This window comes from Podarcis gaigeae (genome assembly GCF_964106915.1).
Source record: "Podarcis gaigeae genome assembly, chromosome: 1".
NCBI classification, from domain to species: Eukaryota; Metazoa; Chordata; class Lepidosauria; order Squamata; family Lacertidae; genus Podarcis; species Podarcis gaigeae.
Genome location: NC_139678.1, coordinates 60,113,043 through 60,134,734, shown reverse-complemented (window position 1 = coordinate 60,134,734; position 21,692 = coordinate 60,113,043). Strand labels below are relative to the sequence as shown.

The 21,692-nt window shown below is 44.0% G+C and overlaps 2 protein-coding genes across 20 annotated transcripts in view; one reads left to right on the top strand and one right to left on the bottom strand.

Moving 5' to 3' along the window:
• Window positions 1-1,940: 1,940 nt before the first annotated feature.
• DBX1 (developing brain homeobox 1) lies at window positions 1,941-8,832 on the top strand. The gene is made up of 4 exons (XM_083728780.1): window positions 1,941-2,526; window positions 3,198-3,299; window positions 5,756-5,955; window positions 7,383-8,832. Exons 1-4 carry the CDS (start codon window positions 2,139-2,141, stop codon window positions 7,755-7,757), a joined length of 1,065 nt encoding a protein of 354 aa, XP_083584906.1. The 5' UTR covers window positions 1,941-2,138; the 3' UTR covers window positions 7,758-8,832.
• Window positions 8,833-14,773: 5,941 nt separating this feature from the next.
• NAV2 (neuron navigator 2) overlaps window positions 14,774-21,692 on the bottom strand; it is a 555,491-nt gene continuing 548,572 nt past the window's right edge. For all 19 annotated transcript variants that reach the window (XM_083748518.1, XM_083748520.1, XM_083748503.1 and 16 more), the window contains one exon: window positions 14,774-20,758. In XM_083748518.1, coding sequence (XP_083604644.1) covers window positions 20,633-20,758 — 126 coding nt within the window. In that variant the 3' untranslated portion in view covers window positions 14,774-20,632. The remainder of the gene's footprint in view (window positions 20,759-21,692) is intronic.

The following is a 21,692-nucleotide window of genomic DNA, read 5'->3' as shown; positions in this document are numbered from 1 at the left end:
CTTTTAAAACATACGACGATTTAACACATCTGTTAGAGATTCTGCAACGGAGAGGTTCAAAAAGAGAAAAGAAAAGGGAAAGAAAGCCTTTGCAACGACCTCTTTGCAGTGTTAACTGCCCTCAATTTTCGACTGCCCAGCACGTTTGCGTTGGTTTTTCTTTTATGCATTCACCCACCAACGATTTTTCTTGAATACCAGAATATCGCTTTTTTTCAGTGAGGTTGGAGTTGGGGCTTTGTGCTAAATTTCCCATTCGAAAGCCAGGGCAGACTTCCCTGATCGCAGTCTTGCCTCTTTCCCAGACACCTGCAATTCAGCATAACGATGCATCTTGAGGAAGTGCGCTGCAGCACGCGGAATTTCTGCCATAATAAATGTGTCAGTCTTCAGGACTCTTAGGTCTCGCTCCAAGTCTAGCCCTACTGCTCCTCCAGAGAGGTGTTTTCAGAAAGTCTGCTAAAAAGCCGCTTAGAGACTAGAGGGCTGAAACATCAAGCAAATAATTATGCGATCAGCCTGTACAGGGAGCGACAGTGGCAGTGCAGTCTTCTTCACTGTTCCTCGGAAGCCCAGTCCCATAGCATTACATATCGGGCATACGCCTGGGGCTTACCTTGGTGTGCCTTGCAGCGTGGGTCTGTTTGAAAAGAAAGCGCCGTTGAGATGCACAACCCAGTACGATGGCAGCAGCCCTTGCGGCTGACGCCGATTTGAGGCGAATCCGCTTGAAATCAAGCAATGGAACTTCGACGTGAGTCGAAATAGGAACTTATCTTCCATAACAGCAAATAAATGGTTTTGTTTCCCAGGAACATATTTAGGATCGGAGCGCAAATCGGCTAAAGTCTTTTTTTTTATTATAAAGCGATGGTTTATTTTATTGTCCAAAACAAAACATTAAATTTAAAAATCGGTACATAATATGAATTAGTAATTGTATGCGATGTAAGGCTGTTTCCCAAAATGGGTAATATTGTGTCTTCAGCAAATGGTTTTTAACAAAGAAAGCTATATTTTTGCTTTCCAGGATGTGTCAAAGCCAGACATGCGGTGGTTACGACGAAGATGTAGTTCTAATTTCCATTATATACAGACCTATATATAGTTTTGCTTTGGATGAGTTTTTTTAAAAAAACCACACCAAAACACTCCATCCCAGAACGCTGATTTATTACTAGGTCTTTAACCGCAGCAATCGCGGGAGCCCGTTTAAACCTTAGCAACTGGAAACTTGTTCCGACACTCTGGGGAGCAGCCCAATTTAAGTTTAGCAACTAACCCCCCCCCAAACAAAGCCCCCCCAAAAGGCACAGCGGATCATATATCAAAAAAAACCCTTTTCATCTGCGGCAAAGATTTCACTTCACGTTGCCTCATTTGTATTTTCTATTCTGCAGAAAGCTCCGAGATAAGTTTATATGAATATTTATTGCTTTATTTCCTGAGAGCCAGCGGGGGAGGGACAGAGAGAGAGAAAGAGTGCAAATAAATTTAATGCTTTTCTTGAAATAATTCCCCCCCTTTTTTCCCTGAGGAGGGTGGGGGAGAAAATGTCCCTGGAAACTTTTTGTAAATATATAAATAAATAAGAAATACGCATTTAACTATCCGTCCCGTGTGCGCGCGCCTTGCTTCGGAACAAAACCCCGCTGGTCGCCCTCGGAGCGACGCCTTTCCCCCAAGAGGCGGTCAATATGCAAAATTGATGCCTGCCCCTTCTTTGTGGCGGGCCCATTGTGCGGGGCTTGCTGATGAAGCCTAATCCAATCCTAAATTGCGCCCCCGGACCAATCAGGGAGCCCCGAGTGCCCGATGAATGAAACTCAAGGGGAGAACCCCATTGTGGGAGCTGTCACTTCGGGAAGCGCCTGAGCGGCCCGGACCCCTATAAAACCCCATTGCGCCAGAGAAAGGCCGAGGAGAAGAAGCCTGCCAGTCTCGCTTAGGTGGATCTCGAGAGAAAAGGAGACAGAACAAGACCATTTGTTTAAAAAAATAAAAAAAAGCGGGAGGGGGGAGGAAAAAGGAAGCGGGGCGAAGACTGCTTTGGAAAAGCCACAGCCAGCCCTTCCAAGTTGAGGCTTGGACCCTTGGCCAGGCGGGCGCTTCCTCTGCCTCCCTCCCCGTCTCCTGCCATGATGTTCCCCAGCCTGATCGCGCCTCCCGCCGTCTACCCGAGTCTCCTGCGGCCCACGCCGACCCTCACGCTGCCGCAGTCGTTGCAGTCCGCCTTCTCCGGCCACTCCAGCTTCCTGGTGGAAGACCTCATCCGCATCAGCCGGCCCGCCGCTTACCTGCCTCGCGGTGGCGGCGCCCCGCCGCCGGCCAGCCTGTCCCCACCGCCTCTGTCAGGCGCCAGCCCCGCCAGGACGGGCCCGCCAGGACCCTTGTCGGCCGAGCCGGCCAACTCCGACGGCGCTGCGCGGCGGGGCTGCTCGGCGCCCGCCTCCGCCTCGCCCGCCAGCGACGCGCCCTTCCTCAAGTTCGGCGTGCACGCCATCCTGTCGTCGGCGCCCCGGACAGGTGAGCGCGCTGCGCCGTCGGGGGGGAGCTGAGGGAGGGAGCCTCCGCTCGGGTTGGCTCAGGGAAGGAGGCCTTGCCAATGGGAGGAGCGGGGAGGTGCCAGGTGTGCCTGTGTGTGTGTGTGTGTGTGTGTGTGTAAGAGAGAGACTTGACGAGATGGGCAGGAGCTTCCTCCTTTGCGCACCCATTCAGGAGAGAAGGAGCTGGGGGGACACATACTCTTATAGCAGTAGGGAGGATCGCGTCACAAACCAGGTGTGGGGAGAGTTAAAAGGGGGGAGTAATTAGATATCCTTCCCAACTGTGGTAGGTAAATCAGTAGACACTATTCCGGGGGGTGGGGGGGTGGGAGAGAGACTGCGGTTGCACCACGGACGTGACAAAAAAGAGAGAGATGTCAGTTCTAGTAATGGTTTGTCAGTGTGATTCATTAGTTGCACAGGAAGCTAGGTGGAGGAGGACCACTGTCCCAGCATCCTGACATTGTCTCTCCGGGATTTCAGGCTTGGGAGGGGAGAGGCGTCTCTTCCGATCCTGCTACCTGGAGATGACAAGGACTGAACCATCGGGAACCCTTAGCATTTTAGTGCCTGCGCTCTAACCACTAAGCCGCAGCCCCTCCTCATCTTCATCCCGTCCTTACTGATGTGCATTTTCTCTGCTCTCCCCAGAAACCTCCCACGCGCTGATGCAGAACGTCCCTCCCAAGACTTTCACTTTCCCGTATTTCGAAGGATCCTTCCAACCTTTCATCAGGTCTTCTTATTTTCCAGGTAGGTCTGGGGTCCTCCTCTGCGCTCGCCCCTCTCCCCCCCCTCCAGCCACCCACTGCTCCCTCATTGTTGCAGGCATCAAAAGCGAATTATATCTTTCGGAGGGTCCGGGAGGTGGCGGTGGATGGGTGGTGGTTGGGGGAGGGGGGAGGCCGTTGCTCGTCCTCCAGTTCAGAGGTTGGACGGGGTACAACATTCAAGAATCCGTCGCGCCAATTTGATGCCCTATTTAGCACAAGCGCGGTGGCTGCTTGACATTTTCGTTCCCAATTTCTCTCTCTCTCCCCCCCCCCCACGCCCCTCCCCTGCTCGACAAATTAGCTGGGATTGTCACGGTCCGAATGCGAGGCGGTTCAATTCTGACACAGAGATGCTGTCCGGCCTCCTCTTCAGGGCGGCGGTTTTCCCACAGAGCCGGTGATCGGCAACAAAAGTTTCAGCACCATGACCAATTTGGTCAGCTCCCTCCGGGCAACCACACACAGACCAAGCGCTGACTCCGCCGTGCTGCTGATAGACATTTACCAGCCATGGGCTAATTTCCCTTTAAAGGTCATTCGCTTTGCCAACGTTTTCACAAGGCCACATGGAGCGCTCCCTTGTTTGGGAATTCGGTGTGGCCGAAGCCAAACCCCCCACCTCCAAATCTTTTGCTCTGACAAAGTTATTACCTACCTCCATCTCAAAGGGACCTCAGAAGCAGGTGGGTCCCAGGCTCTGCAGAATCAGGCTGGGAGGCCAGGACCAATTCACACCCTACTACCCTGATGATTGCCAACTTTCCTGCTACTTGATGTTACTTGACCATTGCAACCTCTGCCACCCAAAGTATTAAAACTCAACATATAGCGCCTGGCGTGAGCTGGGGATCACCTGGTGCTACAGCATTGCTACAGTTAGGCAGGTGGTTTGGAAAGGAGATCAATAGAGCCTTTCCCCCAGGTAAGCTCCCTCAAGTTTTCAAAAGAAAGAGAGGCACAAAAGAAACACCTATAGATACCACTTTTCCATACTGAAGTTATGTTCCACTGCCAGTTTGGGTTTTCAATTTTTTCTATGGGGTGTGTAGAATCATACACAGAGGGTACCTCTCACATTACACATCTATAATCCTCAACTAGTGTTGAACTGAAATTAAATATGTTTAGAAGAATATGCTCCAAATTATCACACACAGATCTACTCTAATCCGCTGTTGGTGTTCAACTGATTATTTGAAGCATATTCTTTTAAACATTTTCAAGTTAGGAATGCCTAGGCAAGTTAACTTCAAATCTTAATTTTGAAGCTGAGAAAAGTGACGGTTAAGAAGAACGACGCTCAAAAATATCACTCTACCAACAAGCTGCTAATATACTTTGTACCAAAAGCCAAGAGCTCCTTCATTCACTCTCCTGATAATGGAATTTGCTTCCTTTCTCCAGCATTTGAATGGCCCAACAAAAACAACTTGAGCCTTATATATAGCTTTTCATGTCCATTTAATGAAAATGATTTGGGGAAAGAGAAGGCTGTGTCATCAGTATTCTCTCCAAGGAGCTTGGCATGCAGTTGTGTTTAGTTTGAAAGTGTAAATCTCTTTTGTTCCAATAATATATGGCTTTAGCTGCTTGTCCTCAGTCTTTTTCTGTTAGTTCATTACTACACAATTACCATTCACGCTTCATTAGAATCTCTGTTTCTCTTTGGGAGTTTTTCTTTCCGCTTAAAGGCGAAACTCTGCCCTTTTTATCATACCAATTCCATTGGGAACCAGTCAATGTGCTAATTAGCTGTTACTTTTCATGTCTCCAGAGTGAATTCTGCAAGTTTTGTAAGGAAGAGGTGGGGGCAGGGGAGGAAAGATTCATATATTAAAAAGATGAATACTGATTGATCAAAACTTGCCACTTAAAAGGACTTTTTTGTTCCTATAAGAAAAGTCCCTTATTTTAATCTGGGGTAAAATAAAGTTCCTGCAATTGGGGGGGGGGGAATGGGACTTCTGAACATTTAAATACTCAGACAAGAGGGGGGGAGTTCTTATCCCCTTCCCTCCCCCCCTTTTAAAATTATACCTCTATCTTCCCGGCCTTTTCTTTTGAAAGTTAAGATCTTTGAATCTGGTAACAAAACAAGCCAACTATAGATACATTCACTTGGTGTATCTAATCAAATCTGGTTACCATTGGCTGAAAAGGACAGTTAAGTTAAGCGTAAACTCCCTTTCACAAAACCAGGTTCATAGGTGCTGATCTGCTTAATTCAGCTGAGAGTACAGAAAGGAAAAAAGAGGTGGCAAGAAAGAGAAAGGCGAAGAGAGAAATCTATGGGCATGCAAATAAAAGGGAGATTTGCTCCTTGACTTCAGTGGGATGGGGACTCCATCTTTTGGAGCAGGACTTTTGGAACCAAGCTTGTCTTTCTTTTAAAAAATCCAGCCTGTTTCAGTGCTTTATTTTTTCTTTTTCTCACAGCTTCATCTGTGGTGCCTATTCCTGGCACTTTCTCTTGGCCTCTGGCTGCCCGGGGGAAACCACGCAGAGGTATGCTCCGTAGGGCTGTCTTCTCAGATGTGCAGCGCAAAGCCCTGGAGAAAATGTTCCAAAAGCAGAAGTATATCAGCAAACCAGACAGGAAGAAACTGGCAGCCAAGCTGGGCTTGAAGGACTCCCAGGTAAACTCATCTTCTTTCTCCCCCTAGACAATCACAGAGAATGTGAAGCCACAGGTTGGAAAGAGGCTGGTGGTGGTGGCGGTAGACATTTAACTTTCACTTCTCAAAATCAAGACCTCTCCTCCTCAAAGAGAAGTGTGAGTATAAGGAGACTTTCTGAACTGGAGCCAAAGACTCCATCCAGATAATATTGGCAGCACTGAGGACCTGACAATCTGAAAGTTGCTCACTGTGGTATTATACTACCATTGATTTCAGTGAGATGTAAGCATGACAGTCTTTTGATTACTCGCACTTTTGAAAATGAACAAATTTATTATGGTTCCATCAGGCATCTCCAAACTCGGCCTTCCAAATGTTTTGGGACTACAGCTCCCACCATCCTTGACCACTGGTCCTGTTAGCTAGGGATGATGGGAGTTGTAGTCCCAAAACATCTGGAGGGCCGAATTTGCCTATGCCTGGCATAGCACTATACTGTTTGCCTGCAAGTAAGCACCACTGAAATAAACGGGACTTAGTTTTGAGTATGCATGCATGGCTACCTCTAAGTGTTATTATTTCTTAAATGGGGCCATGGAGAGTTTTGCATGAATAGGTTAGTCTCATTCAAATCAATGTGACTAATTCCTCAAGTTGATCCCTGGCTTGTGTTTGGGGAGAGGAACGGGAAATCTCATTGTGTGAATGAAAGGTTATTCTGCAAGTAGACTGTTAGGTGTCACACAATTAGTCGCTGAAAACAAATAAACAAACAAAAAACACTATATTATCCTTTATTGCATTTCTTGCAGAAAATGGTCTCAAAGCTGCTTGACAGAATAGAAATGCTTATTGCAGCCCAATGCGCATCACCCTCAGGTTTATTTTCACAGCCCCCATTGAGAATTTCATGAGGTCTCCTCGGGCTAGTCCAACATATTTACTTGCAATTCTGGGACAAGGGTGGGGGATAAGATCTTCGCCAAAGAGAAAACCAGAAAATTGGTAAAATTTGGAAGTGCTGGCTGCCATCAGATATATGAGCTTTCCTGTGAGTTGCTGCCCTGAATGCAGACCTGGAGCACCTTAGAATGGTTGTTTCCATTATGCATACTTAAAAAAAGAGATGCAAAAACTCCCACCTTCTTGCAACAACGAGGCATGGGGTTGTATTCAACATTGGGTAAGTCTAGTTTATCTCATGAAACTTGACTTTCCCTTCTCTTCACCTCCTTGCATCCCCACACTATGCCCCCCAAATCTGCTTTGGAGGCCCCCAACCTTTAGAGCAGATTTTGAGGGTGCACAAGGGGCAGCAGGGAGGAGGGAAGGAAAGTCCCATTGTGCAAATGTATGCTTCTTCTACTGCCACCACATTAGGTCAGGCTATAACCCATTATGTTTTTGGACAACCCAAGTAATTTGCATACCCTTGAAAACTCTAGGTGAAGATCTGGTTTCAGAACAGGAGGATGAAGTGGAGAAACTCCAAAGAGAGAGAGCTCCTGTCATCTGGCGGCTGCCGGGAGCAGACTTTACCCACGAAGTTCAACCCTCACCCAGATCTCAGTGACGTAGGCAAGAAAGGCTCTGGAGAGGAGGAGGAAGAAGCAGTCTCACCCCGGTGCCCAGCCAGCCCCAGGCATTCCTTAACATATCACCAGTCCACAGATGACCCACGCCTGAGAGACAGGTTGGACTCCCACATGCTCCCTTCCCCCACCCATTCCAGCAGCCCCAGCAAACCGTCAGACTTCTCAGACTCTGAGGAAGAGGACGAAGAGGGGGAGGAGGAGGAAGAAGAGATCACGGTCTCATAGAGACTCTTCTTCTTGCTATCATGAAAGGGGACATTGCAAAGATGTAAATAAACTAAGGGCTATCTAATTGAAGAGGTGGTGTCCTTCCACACCCACATGGTTCAAACAGACAATGTACTGATCATCATGCAACCTTGGGGTTTCTGTATGACATATTCCAGAACTACCCTGATTAGGAACTCCTTGCCTCAATATCCTCCTGTTGTGATCACTGACTAATCAGCCAGTCTTGCACTTTTCAATTGAAAACTATAGACTAGAAAGCCATTAAAACATACACACCCCTTTGGTATTAAGATCATGTTGATTTAGAAGCAGAATAATTAGCCTAATTCAGTTGTGATTCACTTAGCTAATACCAGGATGTGTTGATTTCTCTAAAAATATCAGCAATCTTTTCCCCATAAACCCTAATCTGTTGCGATGCTGATGTGATGCTGCAAAATCCAAGTGGTGGTTAATGATTAGAGCTCGCATGCTGAGCTCTAAAATGCAGCCAGTGTGAATTGGGGTGGTGGTGCTGGTGGTTGCTATTCCAGAGAGACACTTACTGAGTGTGGGCATGTGAACTGGAGCTGCCCCTGAAATCATTCACTTGCACCCACAAGAACCATGGCCCCTGGCTTGGTTCCAGTGTTGAACATTTCTGTGTTAATTTATGCATCTGTCTGCTTCATACCATTTCCACATTTGTCCCCAGCTCTTTGGCCATCTCCTTGTTTTGTGACTGCTGCAGGTGCAATGTGTGGATGCAGGGAACTGGACCTGCCTCTTTGATTGTTGACTGAACTTTGCTGTCTTTGCACAGCTTCTATGATCTGTACACTATTTTGTACTCTTACACTGTATGGATATTTTATACCAAGGCAATTGCAAGTATGCAGATGGAAGAATATTATATTTTGTCTGGGTTGTCTTTTTTGTTTTTTGTTTTTTTGGTGTGATTTTTTGGGGGGGTTAACTCAAAGAGAAGCTTAGCTTCTAACTGTGTAACTTATAAAAAAAATTGTCTATTTTGTATTTTTACTTTGTACATATTTTAAATATGTATATATAACAAATGAAGCAAATGCCAAATTAAAAAAAGGTGTGCAAGGCCTATCATTTCTGAAGTTTGGGGATTACATTTCATGCATTCCTAGTCATGCATTAACAACCATAGCCTGGCTAGAGTGGTGCATATTCTAAGCTGAAGTGGGTTTTGATTCGGAACACACTTTATGTAGAAGTAACTTCTGTTGATATCAGATGTGCTTAAAAGCCTCCTGTCGGTGGAACTCCTTCATGTTGATGCTGCCCCAGTGGCTTTCCTATGCATGTGCAAATAGCTGGATTAGTGGTGCTAAGCCATCTGGAAACAGCACAGGATCATAGGACATGGACCTTTGGAGGCAGCGAAAAATGAAGATGAGCAATTATTATGTCCCAGAAGAAGAGGAGTGTACATGCATGTTCCACTTGGCTGTAGTAATTCCTAAGATGCAGCTGCATTTTGCACACATGGACAAATGTCCTTCCACAGCAGATAAAGATGTTCAATGATCAGCAGTGCTGGTAGGGAATTTTAGACTCTGGACTTTATGGTCTTGAAAGGCACTCCTCCTGCTTTGGATGGTCATGTATATTACTACACTTACTTGAACATTTATTTATTCAGGACATTTATATATCACTTGATTCCCCCCCCCACCAAAAAAACCCCTCCCTCCCCTCCAAGCCTTACTCCATTTGGGGCCCTGGGTGTCTGTTTCAAAGTCTTGCCCTGATAGCACCACTGAAAATAGTTCTTCCTTTCCTATGGGGGAGTCTGTGCCAGCAAGAAGAATTTGGAGTGGAAGGGTCACAAGTTAACAGGGCTTGCTGACAGCTGCTTCACACTGACTTGGGAGCTGCATCAGCTTTAAAGGTTGTTTGTAGTTTTAACAACAATCCCTTGTTTGAAATGCCTCACCTGCACTGATCCTGCTAATCTCCCGGCCCACTATTTCCACCAGGGATGATGCTCCATACAAAAAAAAAAAAAAAAGATCCTGCATGCAGGGTTACAAATTCAGATGCAGATTGCTCTTGCAGCCTGCAATCTTCAGATATCTTCAGGAGGAACGTGTGAGATCTACAGTATTACTTGCAAACAAAGGAAGCAATTAAATACCCACATGACAAATATAAAACATAAAATTCCAAGGTGTATTAAAAACAAAACGAAATTCAGGAGGGTTTTTCCTCCCTGCCCATTTGTCTCATTATAGCTTGCACTAGTGTAAATTTAGTGTGTGTGTGTGAGAGAGAGAGTGTCTGCAGAAGTGCAGGTAAATGTCAGGTGTGACTCATAACCAATTCTCACATCCTGTGATGGAAAAAGCAATGCAAGAAACATCCATCCTGTGATGGAAAAAGCAATGCAAGAAACAAATCTTCAGACAAGCCCTTGCTACCCAACTGTGTTGTAATACTGAATTAACAACCACTGTGGGGGGAAATGGTCCCTAGATAAATTATGAATTTGGTCTGAAAAGCGAATGAATCAGAAAAGAGTACATAAAATAAGCACAATTAAAAATGTATAATTGTGCCATAACACACACTTCTCATCTGTAAATAAATAAATTTCATTTTATAATGCATATAAATCAGAGAGAACAATTACATGCAGCTAAAAATAAGGTCCTACATTTCAGTCTTCATTGCTACTGTCACTCAATCTGTGAGTGAGAAAGTGCCAAGAAGCTGATAAGAGACTGATGAAAAGCAGGGTAGTAAGAAGTGGGAACAGAGTTGCTATTTAGTGCCATCAAGGTAGGAAGGAAGGAAGAAGGAAGGAAGGAAGGAAGGAAGGAAGGAAGGAAGGAAGGAAGGAAGGAAGGAAGGAAGGAAGGAAGAAAGAAAGAAAGAAAGAAAGAAAGAAAGAAAGAAAGAAAGAAAGAAAGAAAGAAGTGTGGGGGAGCTAACAACCACCAAATGGCATGAATGCTTCTCCACAAAAATATTAAAGGACTGAGATGATAAACTATGTAGTTTGCAGCATGGTAATTTTGGGGGTGAAGCCATGGCTGTTTAAAGTGCTTTAAATATTGCTTTAAATGTGTAGTGCAGGCAGGGCCTCAGTGATTTCTTGAACTCATTCCAGCCATGCAATAGACGTGTAGCCAAAGCAATCTTGAGCAGCGTTTTAGTAGAGCATTGCATTTATTATTGTTATTATTATTCTTCCCTTCATCTCAGAGGAGCCCATACTGTAGTTTTATTGTAGTTTCTCAGTTTAATTGTTATGATGTACTTGTTATTTTGTAAATTACTTAGAGAGACTGCCTTAAGTATATTTGTTGTCGTTTAGTCGTGTCCGACTCTTCGTGACCCCATGGACCAGAGCACACCAGGCACTCCTGTCTTCCACTGCCTCCCGCAGTTTGGTCAAACTCATCCTGGTAGCTTCAAGAACACTGTCCAACCATCTTGTCCTCTGTTCTCCCCTTCTCCTTGTGCCCTCCATCTTTCCCAACATCTTTCCCAACACTCCTGTCTTTCACTGCCTCCCGGAGTTTGGTCAAACTCATGTTTGTATCTTCGAGAACACTGTCCAACCATCTCGTCCTCTGTCGTCCCCTTCTCCTTGTGCCCTCAATCTTTCCCAACATCAGGTCTTTTCCAGGGAGTCTTCTCTTCTCATGAGGTGGCCAAAGTATTGGAGCCTCAGCTTCACAATCTGTCCTTCCAGTGAGCACTCAGGGCTATTTCCTTAAGAATGGATAGGTTGGATCTTCTTGCAGTCCATGGGACTTTCAAGAGTCTCCTCCAGCACCATAATTCAAAAGCATCAATTCTTCGGCGAGTAGTATATTACTATGTAAAAATAAATTATGGTCAGCCTGTGTAAGGCATCTTCCCATGTTCTAAAAGTATACAAGTTGTCCCCCCCCCCCAATCTCTTATTTTGAAACTTTTAAATGCAAGTGCTGGGAGTGTACATTTTCTTTTTTTGTGCACTTCTAAATGCTTTCGTGTTTTCAATGCAGTTTTAAATAGAGTTACTTTTTTTTTTTACACTGCTTGTGTATTTTTAGTTGTGTTTGTTTCCATTCTTGTTGTGAGCCACACAGGGACCTGCACTGGGAGAAAGGAGGGAGGGAGGGAGCAAGAGCGAGCTTGAGTTTATATGAAGATTTGGTCACTTAAGCAACCAAGCAAAGCCCAATTTCAGTTAGCTTGAGTTTGCTGCCATCTCGTGGTCAGGTTGAGATAATTACAAAAACTTTCCTGAGAGATCTTCATATCCTAATGTGTGTGTTTTGGAGGGTGTCAGTCTGGCTGCTGTCCTGCAATAAACCAGTTCCTTTGTTGAGGTAATGATTTAGGCTAGCTAGTAAAGTCACAACAATTAGCAGAACCGGAGATGTTGCTCTGTGCCATGGAACAAATGGATAGGCTTTATCACCACCCCAAACTAGCTGTCAGGTAGGAAAAGCATAGCCAGAGTGGCTAAGTTGAGCTGGAAGCAGACTGAAAGACACAGGAACATGTTTGCTCTGTACTGGATCCAAAGCTGTGATTAATGGAGAAGAAAGATCGTTGGGGATGTTAATGCTGTGAATCCCTTTATCATATGTGTAGCTTGTATATATGTGTAAATAAACCCAGTGGCGTAGCGTGGGGGTGCAGGGAGGGCCGGCCACACCGGGCGCAACATCTGGGGGTTAGGGTTAGGGGGCGCAAATTCACGGGTTAGGGGGTGCAAATTACTTGCCTTGCCCCGGGTGCTGACAACCCACGCTACGCCACTGAATAAACCATATAGCCTATAGAATTCCCAGTCTTACTAACCTTCATTCCAAAGACTCCAAACCCTGGGCAAACACTGGAACCCCTGGATTCTCTCACCACTCAGAGACAGGGACGGTGTACATAACAATACTAAATAATTTTGGCATCAAACCAGACAAGGCTAAGCAATTTGATAATCCTATTCATTAATGCTTAAATCACTATATCTTACACCAATGAGATTTAAGGCAGCTTATTTTCTGGATCACACGTCTCATTCACATTGTAAATGACTGGATACTATGCTATCTCTAGGTTTGCCGATAAAATGCTGCCTACGAACATTTGAACGCCTCTACCTCACCTTCCAGTGATGTATGGAAGTGAGAGTTGGACCATAAAGAAGGCTGATCGCCGAAGAATTGATGCTTTTGAATTATGGTGCTGGAGGAGACTCTTGAGAGTCCCATGGACTGCAAGAAGATCAAACCTATCCATTCTTAAGGAAATAATTTATTTTTACATAGTAATATACTGCTCGCCGAAGAATTGATGGATTTGAATTATGGTGCTGGAGGAGACTCTTGAAAGTCCCATGGACTGCAAGAAGATCCAACCTATCCATTCTTAAGGAAATAGCCCTGAGTGCTCACTGGAAGGACAGATTGTGAAGCTGAGGCTCCAATACTTTGGTCACCTCATGAGAAGAGAAGACTCCCTGGAAAAGACCCTGATGTTGGGAAAGATTGAGGGCACAAGGAGAAGGGGACAACAGAGGACGAGATGGTTGGACAGTGTTCTCGAAGATACAAACATGAGTTTGACCAAACTGCAGGAGGCAGTGGAAGACAGAAGTGCCTGGCATGCTCTGGTCCATGGAGTCACGAAGAGTTGGACATGACTAAACGACAACAACCTCATCTTTCTCCACTAGTTGTTTCTCGAGGACAGTTATGACAGAAAAACATGTTTGATCATTTAGGGTGCAATCATGTACCCAGTTTCCAGGAAGAAAAGTCCCATTGAACTCAAAGAGGCTGCCTTAACAACATAAGAATCTTGCTGGTTCAGATATAAGACTCATCTAGTCCAGCATCTGCAGAGTGGTCAACCAGATGCCTATGGGAAGCCCACAAGCAGAGCATGACAGCAATAGCACAGTGTTTTCCAGTAACTGGTAGTCAGTACCATATTGCCTGATACTAGAGGTAATGTAGACACCATGACTAGTAGACATGTTTCTCCATGAATTTGACTCTTTTGGCAGCAAATTTGGAACTTGCTCTATGTGTGAAGCAGTACTTCCTTTTTTCTTTGTATCCACTGTTTCCCACCATTCAACTAGGGTGGCACTGTGGTCTAAACCACTGGGCCTCTTGGGCTTGACGATTGGAAGGTCGACAGTTCGAATCCCCATGATGGGATGAGCTCACGTTGCTCAGTCCCAGCTCCTGCCAACCTAGCAGTTTGAAAGCACACCAGTGCAAGTCGATAAATAGGTACCACTGCAGTGGGAAGGTAAATGGCATTTCTGTGCACTCTGGCTTCCATCACAGTGTTCTGTTGCACCAGTAGTGGTTTAGTCATGCTTGCCACATGACCCGGAAAGCTGTCTGTGGACAAACGCCAAAAGCAAGATGAGCGCCGCAAGCCCATAGTCACCTTTAACTGGACTTAACCATCCAGGGATCCTTTACCATTTTTTTTTTAAAAAACACCATTCAGCTTTATTGGATTACACAGGGTTCTAGTTCTTATGAGGGAGAAACTTCTCACGACCCACTTTCTTCATCCCATGCATTACACACTCCCCTTTTCACTTTTTTTAAAGCTTACAGGAACACTAGTAATGTTTGTATACTTGCAGATCCCATGTGGGCAACTGGGAGACCCATGCATTGTCCACCTGAGAGGACAATGAAAACCTCGTTTAGGGTGTGCATCCCTTGTCTTGTGACTGTCTGCACAGTTAAAACACTCTGATTCATCAAGTATCTGTTCTTAAAGTTCTGTGGACTTGAAATGAGCCTTGAACATTCTCTTCGGCAGCATGTGCAGATTGTTGTTGCTGAGAGTACGGCAACGTGACTTTAATAATAAAGATGAAAGGATCTGAATCCAAAACACACAGATAATTGGACTGGTGAATGCGGCACATCACCCAACTACTGCTGCTATTATAGTTTATATGGCATATGAACTATGCGGAATTTTGCTCCAACCCTTACAGCAGTAAAAACGGCAGTAAGACCAACCAATCTGAATAAATAATCATCAAATTTATTGAATCATGAATAATTTAAGACTGGTACAATCATTAGCTTTATTCTCCATGACACAGGACAGGGGTGAGAAGGGCAGGCCAGAGGGAGGAATGGTCCAAAACAGACCAACGGCAGATTCCAATCCTAAATGGTAACAGAAAATTAAATAGGGATGGTAGGGCGGAGGTAAACATCATACTGTACACAAAATACTCAATTCCTAGTTTTTCTCTTTAAAAATGGCTAGAAAAAATTCATCAAAATGCAGCACTTGTAATCAAATATTTACAGTTCTATGTTACAATGAAAAAAAATGTACATCTTAAAAGAGAACTTTTCTCATAAATGGTTCCACTGGAAACAACTAGATCAAAACAGCAACCTTCCATTTAATCTCCACAATTTTTTTCCATGTGTTTTTTCCCCCTCGCTCTCTCCTTTTCCTTAAAAGGGAATTGTCACATTTAGACAAGTTTCAAGACACAGAATATAAAAAATGTCAGCATCACCAATGCAATATTGTAAGGGGTTTATTTGTCTCTCCAAAATATACCAAAAAGGAGGAGGAACTAACCAACCCCTCCCTGTTTCTGCACCATCACCCTAAAAAAAAAAAAAGAAATCCAATATATGACTTGTACAATTCTTGACAGTTATGAAGGAAAGAAATATTTTGCATGCTTCCAATTTATAACAAAACATGACTGTTGCATAGAGTCTTGCACTAAAAACCAAGAAGTAATTCCAATTTGTGGGGCAGGTTGAGGGAAGGCAAAACTGGAAGCAACTCAGATGAAGTATTTCATCATTCTAAAAAGGGAAGGAATTTTTATTTATCAATGTTGCAAAGAAGAGCTAGGTAAGAAATGTGCACAACAGGTAACCCTGAATCCCGAAGTTTCAGAAAGGATACTGAAGTTGTCTGATCATCCCAAAGGATGAAGTTGCTCAATGTAAATTATTTTTAAGTGACACAAACTATGGTAATAAAAAGATAGAATTCATTTCCTGTTCATGGCAACAGGATATGCAGGAGAGGGAAAAAACCTGAATACCCAGCATAGAGATTTTGTAAAGGGAGTAAAATAGGCTATATATCTGATGTCAGTCAAGATCCCACATACTGCTTTCCCCAGCCATATCATTCCTGTAAATAATTCTTGTATGTCTTGATGTTTGTGAAATCTCTGTGCTCCCAATTCAGTCTGGCTGGACAACAAAGCCTTCGGCTAAATAAAATTTCTCCACACATTTCACTGGAGAGATCATCTCCATACGTGGTTTTTGCTTTCTACATATGAAGAGTTGCTCTTTGCTTTGAAATGGACCAGACAGCAGAAGCATGCATGGAATCACTGCATCAGGATAAATTTGCGGCACTTTTATAAGAAGTTTCTGGACTTGCGCAACAGGGTAAAGTTGTTAATGTACCGTCACAGAAACCACTTTGCAGAGGAGGAGACTTGACTGGAAATGACAAATAGCAAACTCTAATTGTCAATTCCAAACAGATACAAGGGGAGGTGGTGGTTGGGAATCAAATTGTATAATTTAGCCACTGGGGCACAACTGTAATAAACATTGTTTACTATATTGGGTAGGGTGAGCAGAATCCTTGAATGTTTCTTATGAGCCTATGCATACACACTTCAAGAACCCGATTCCACAGTTCCCTTAGGAAAAAAGTCCCCACTGGCTCGGGAAAAACCCTCTCATTGGTTGGTTTACTTTAAACAGGATCCCTCTGTTTTTAGCAGAGAAAAGGCAGGAGATGGTGGGAACCTTTCCAGGGCATACTTTTCTTAGCACTATTAACTATGGGGCAATGATGCTTTCAGCAAGACATTTTAATGTTGCATGTTAAAGGCATGGCAGCTGGGAATCACTCATGCTACACAGTTCCAAGTAGATCTTGCCATACAGGTACAATGCCTGACTCCAACCTGCACTATATCATCACTTGGGGTGGACTTCAACACTGCGATAACTGGGGTACACACACAGCGAACAAGGTCTGCTTGCACAATGAGTTTGCTTCTTCTCTCCCCTGTACCCCCCAAACCTGTTCTATGGTCTCCCTCAACCCTCCATAACAGATTTATGGGCTGCAGAGGGAAGAAGGTCCCATTGCATGAGCAGACCTCATTCATTGTACACAGCAACTTAGGTGAATCTTCCCCTAGTTTGAAAATCCCGGACTTGGGGGAAAGCCTCACATATACAACAAAATATATTGCCCGTATGATGTGCACTTCCTTCTAGGCAAGCTCTGGGTTCCAGGTAGAGTGTGTGGTTGCTACTGAATCATCAGGGTATGACTTTAGGAACTCTGCAAGACTCCAGAAGTATGGGTCGCCAACTACAACATCCATGGGGTGCGAAACAGAAACTGCTTTAAAAACATGCAATGTAGAAACCAAACTCCAATGGGACACAGATGGGTCTTTCCCAATGCAGGTGGTCTTCCTCTAAACTTCTTTTTCCTTCAAAATTATTTCAACGGAGAACCCCACATATTCCTATGAAGGAAAGTGCTATGCTGAAAGAAGTCCAGACTGTGTTCAATGTTGGGTATGATGAATCTATTCAAACATTTATAAAAGGCATGCAGTACAAATTTCCTGGGACTATACCATTCAAAATGTACATGGATCTCCTGTTTTAATGCTGGTTCTTGGCTTGTTTGTTTTTTAAAAAAACCTGCAAGTGTAAAGATAGCACTTCAGGGAGAAGGCAAAGAAAGAATCATTTTCTAGGATGACGATTTCCATATGAAGGGAATTTTTGACCTGGGAGAACCTTTCAAATCTGTCCCGCAAGAGGTCCTAAGAAGCAGGGAGCTAAAAAACTAGCTCTCTCCAGCATGTTAGACGGATCTGCTTAGGGCTGTGGATCACTGTGGCCCATTATCAGCAACCAGGTGAGAATCAAGAAGGTCAGCTAAGTACCCTCCTTCTATCTTGTTATGATGAAACACTCAAGCAATTCTGGTTCAACAGTTCAACAGGCCATTAGTTCTAGAAAAACATAATGGGAGCAAGTTCACAAAAAACTCCAAAACACAACAGATTAAATTCACACGTCACCAAGAGCAGAAAGTTATGAGGTATAATAAAAAACCCTTACTCTTTCATGAGGCATGGTAGCATAACCATAGTCCTCTTCAGGCATTACAAAGTTAGAATCACAGGTGGTAATTAGAATCATAGAATTGTAGAGATGGAAGGGACTCTGAATGTCATCTAGTCTGACCCTCTTCATTGCAGGAATCTCAACACATGGTCTTCCATCCAATTTGAAATCATAGAAGATCCTGCTTAGCTTTGCAAATGTGCGAGCGGTTTCATTGCTGCACCACCAGGTTCTGGATGTCTGGGAGGCAGGGAACACTGTGTAGCAGTCCTGCTCCCCCCTCCCCCCGACTTTGCTGTGTTGAATGGTAAGGATTGAAGTGGGATTGTAAGTTTGCTCCCATGAACATGCTGACAAACCTCTGCACAACTGGGGTTCCTGATTGCAAAGAGGCTTGTAAATATACTCAGGGGTACCCGTTTACAAGCCCCCTATATACCTTGCTGCTCAACACAACGTGATTGGAAGTGGGGCGAGAGCTCTTACGGTGCCCTTTGTCAACCTGGTGCCCTCTAAAACTTCTGGAGGGCGCAAGGTTGCTGAGGACTGTCCTATACGCTTTGACATTTATAATGTCTGAAGAGGGCTTGTGTCTGTTGCATCATATTAACCCTACAAAGATTTAACACTTTCTTTTCAAAATGGTGACAAACATCTAACCTGCATGTTCTAAAACAAAAGATTCTAGCAGTGATGCTGTACAGCATCCTAGAATATTTGTTTCTGCCTCTATTAGATAAACATTTGTCCAATAAACTGTTAGCTGTAAGTTGATATGGACATTCTGAAAAGCCCTCTCCCTCTTATTTTTTTCCACTCTTTTAGTTATTGTCACTTTTTTTAAAAAAACAGAAGAAATCTCAATTAGCTTATTACAAACAGTATTCACAGCAACTCACATAATTGTACTCCAAGAGATGACTCCTATAGCCCTGTTTTGTTTAAATAAAAAACCCCCATCATATGCAGCACTAATGGAATTCAAACACAATTAGTAGAAAGTAGGTAAGGCATCACTTTAAAAAAAATCAGCACCCAAAGATAGCTGAAAAGGCGTGTGTGTAGGTGTGTGTTTTGACTGTGGCTCTAGCTGTGGTACAGCCTGAGATAGCTGACTAGTTGTATATTTCAAACAGAAAAACACAAACCAGAGTGCAATTCTTTGTGAGGTGTTCTTGTTCCCCAGCAGAAGCACCAAGATTTTTTTTTAAAAAAAAATATTAAAAAACACGAATCTTTACTCTGTGCGTTTGGGCAAGGAGGAAAAGGAGAATCTAAGAACCAGATAGGTTCAAAAACACGACCCTTCAAAGAAACAAATAAAATATTTAAAGACACAGTTCTCCTTTACGCAAGACCTGGCTTAATAAAAACGATTTAACAAGTTCTAGGAGTCCAAATAGGCTTTAGTGTTTTTGTATTGAACAACAGTGAATTCTCATTCCTCATGACAAGTGGCTTTTGAAAATGAGGGCATTTCAAAAATAGTTTATTTTGAGGCATGAGGATGAAGTGTTAAAAAATTGTACTTGGGCAGTGTGAAGGCTAAACAATTGCTGCCTCAAACTTTTGGTAAATGTTTGGGTTAAGTAACAGTGTAACTAAAACCGGAAGTGTTCATTAAGCGTGCTTTCACCCTTCCGGTATGGGCAGCTATGCAAAGAACAGATGTGCATCCATGGGTTATGAAATCCACACTGGAGTTTTGCTTCCAGTCTTCCCTGATGCAGATCCTATTCCTGAAGAGACAAGCTGCAATCTAGTTTTAAAAGCCACTTGCCTCTTCAGCGGTGACAACTGCTAAAGCAAAAAGTGGAAGTAAAACACAGGCTGTGGGTATGTTTGTTTTCCTACGCATTACTTTGAATCCTGGCAAAAATGGTCATAGTCCACAACATGCTGCTGTGGCTCAAAGGTTCGTGGCTCCATTGAAAAGTAGCAAATGATGTGCAACATCTGTGTTTGGGGTGGATTAAGCCTTACATCTGCACCTATATAAAGAAAACTAAATACATAAACATAAAAAGCCAGATCTCTAACTAGAGAACACCCATAAGTGTGTGTGTGTGTGTACATGTGTGTGTGTGCGTGTTTTCCCTGTTTCTCAGCTCTTTGCCTTTTGTGGAACATTATCAAGGCAAGCAAATATTTTATAGCACCAGAACTATCTGTAGATGAGGTTAGACTGAAAGATGATGTTTAAGTTCAGCAAATTCTGAATGAGTTTGGTCAGAAGCAGCAGAGGCAAGATCCACTCCCTTTTCTCCCTTTCTGGACAGTACATGGCACAAAGCTCTTTTGCTTCATAGCTTTGTAGGTGAACATTTTTTGTTCCTTCTTCCCTCACGCCCACCACAAATTACTATGACTAATGTAATTGTTGGTATGGGGGAAAAACATGTATTCAGTGTCTTAGGCATGTGAGCTCACAGCAATGTAAAAAAAAACAAAAACAAAGTAGTGCAGTTCTAATTATTAAGGAAAATAAAAACACAATTCAAAAACATCAACTGGGTTGCCTGCACCCATATTTGAGACTGAAAAGGGGGTGGTTGGGGAAGAAACAGAAGGGGCGGAATAGTGTCTCTATTGTTCTTGCAGCTCTAATACTGAGATGTCCAGCTGGACTAAAGACCAGTGATTTCATGGTTTGGTGATTATGTCTTCTAAGCAAGGCAGGAGATGGACCATGGGAAATAACCCACTTCTGCTATTTTCGCATCATAATGTTGATTCCAGAGATGAATCGAGGATGTCATCATGATGGCTATTGCTGTTGGAGTCACTGTCGTAACTCTGTGGGCTTGAATAGTTAGCTGCCTCCTGCAATCTCATCAGCATGTTCATCTGAGGAAATATCACAAGAGGACAAGCGGTGTTACTTGAATGTTACTCCATTTCCACTTTTATTTATTGGCCTGTTTAAGCACTTGCTCTGCTTGCTGCATAAGACCCTCAATTAGCATTCAATGCCACAAGAAATCTAGCACCTACACAAGCAGGGTAGACTGGGCAACCAATTCTTCCTTGGTGTTTATGGACTACTGGCAGTAGCTACGTGGTGGAAACAGGAACTGGAGTTAGGCTGGGTGGAGTGGAACTAGCTTGCTGGACAAGCTAGAAAAATCCTTCTATCCTAGTAGCAGATCATGCCAAACATTTCAACCTTTCTCTGGAGGTTATAAGTTACCCATCTCCAACGCATCATGCAATGCAGGGTCAGGGAACACTTGGATCTGTTGCGGCTCACATGCCAAGGTTGGGCAGGGCGAAAAACAGTGTTTGTCAAGGGCCCACCCCTTTCTCTCCCCTCTCAGTGGGCTGCCAGGGGAGGGTATGATTGCTCTTGCTGGAAGTGTGAACCGACTGCTTGCAAACGCCCTCCTTCCATCACTCTGTTCATTTTGATGTTCTCCTGGGTGCGCCCCCCTCCCCCCACCCATCTCCTCTCTATTGGCTCCTCAGACTTGCATCAAGTTAGGGATGAATGCAGTCTCAGGGGATTAGATTCCCCACCCCTTATCTAAGTCCCTTTTGCAAGTCACATGTAATGTCATTGATGCTGAAGTGGGGTTTTTTGCAGCCAGTTGAGAGTATAAGAGATTTTGGGTCCCCCATTTGTTTGTAATGGGCAAGACCACTCACATAACAGTGCCATCCTATGAATCCATGGAAAAAGCAGCTTCTGTGGTGCTGTTGTAACATGAAAAGGGCACCATTACCATAATCTGCTCAGTGAAAGAATTTGCAGAAGGCATGGCCTTGAGATAAGTTTCCAAGG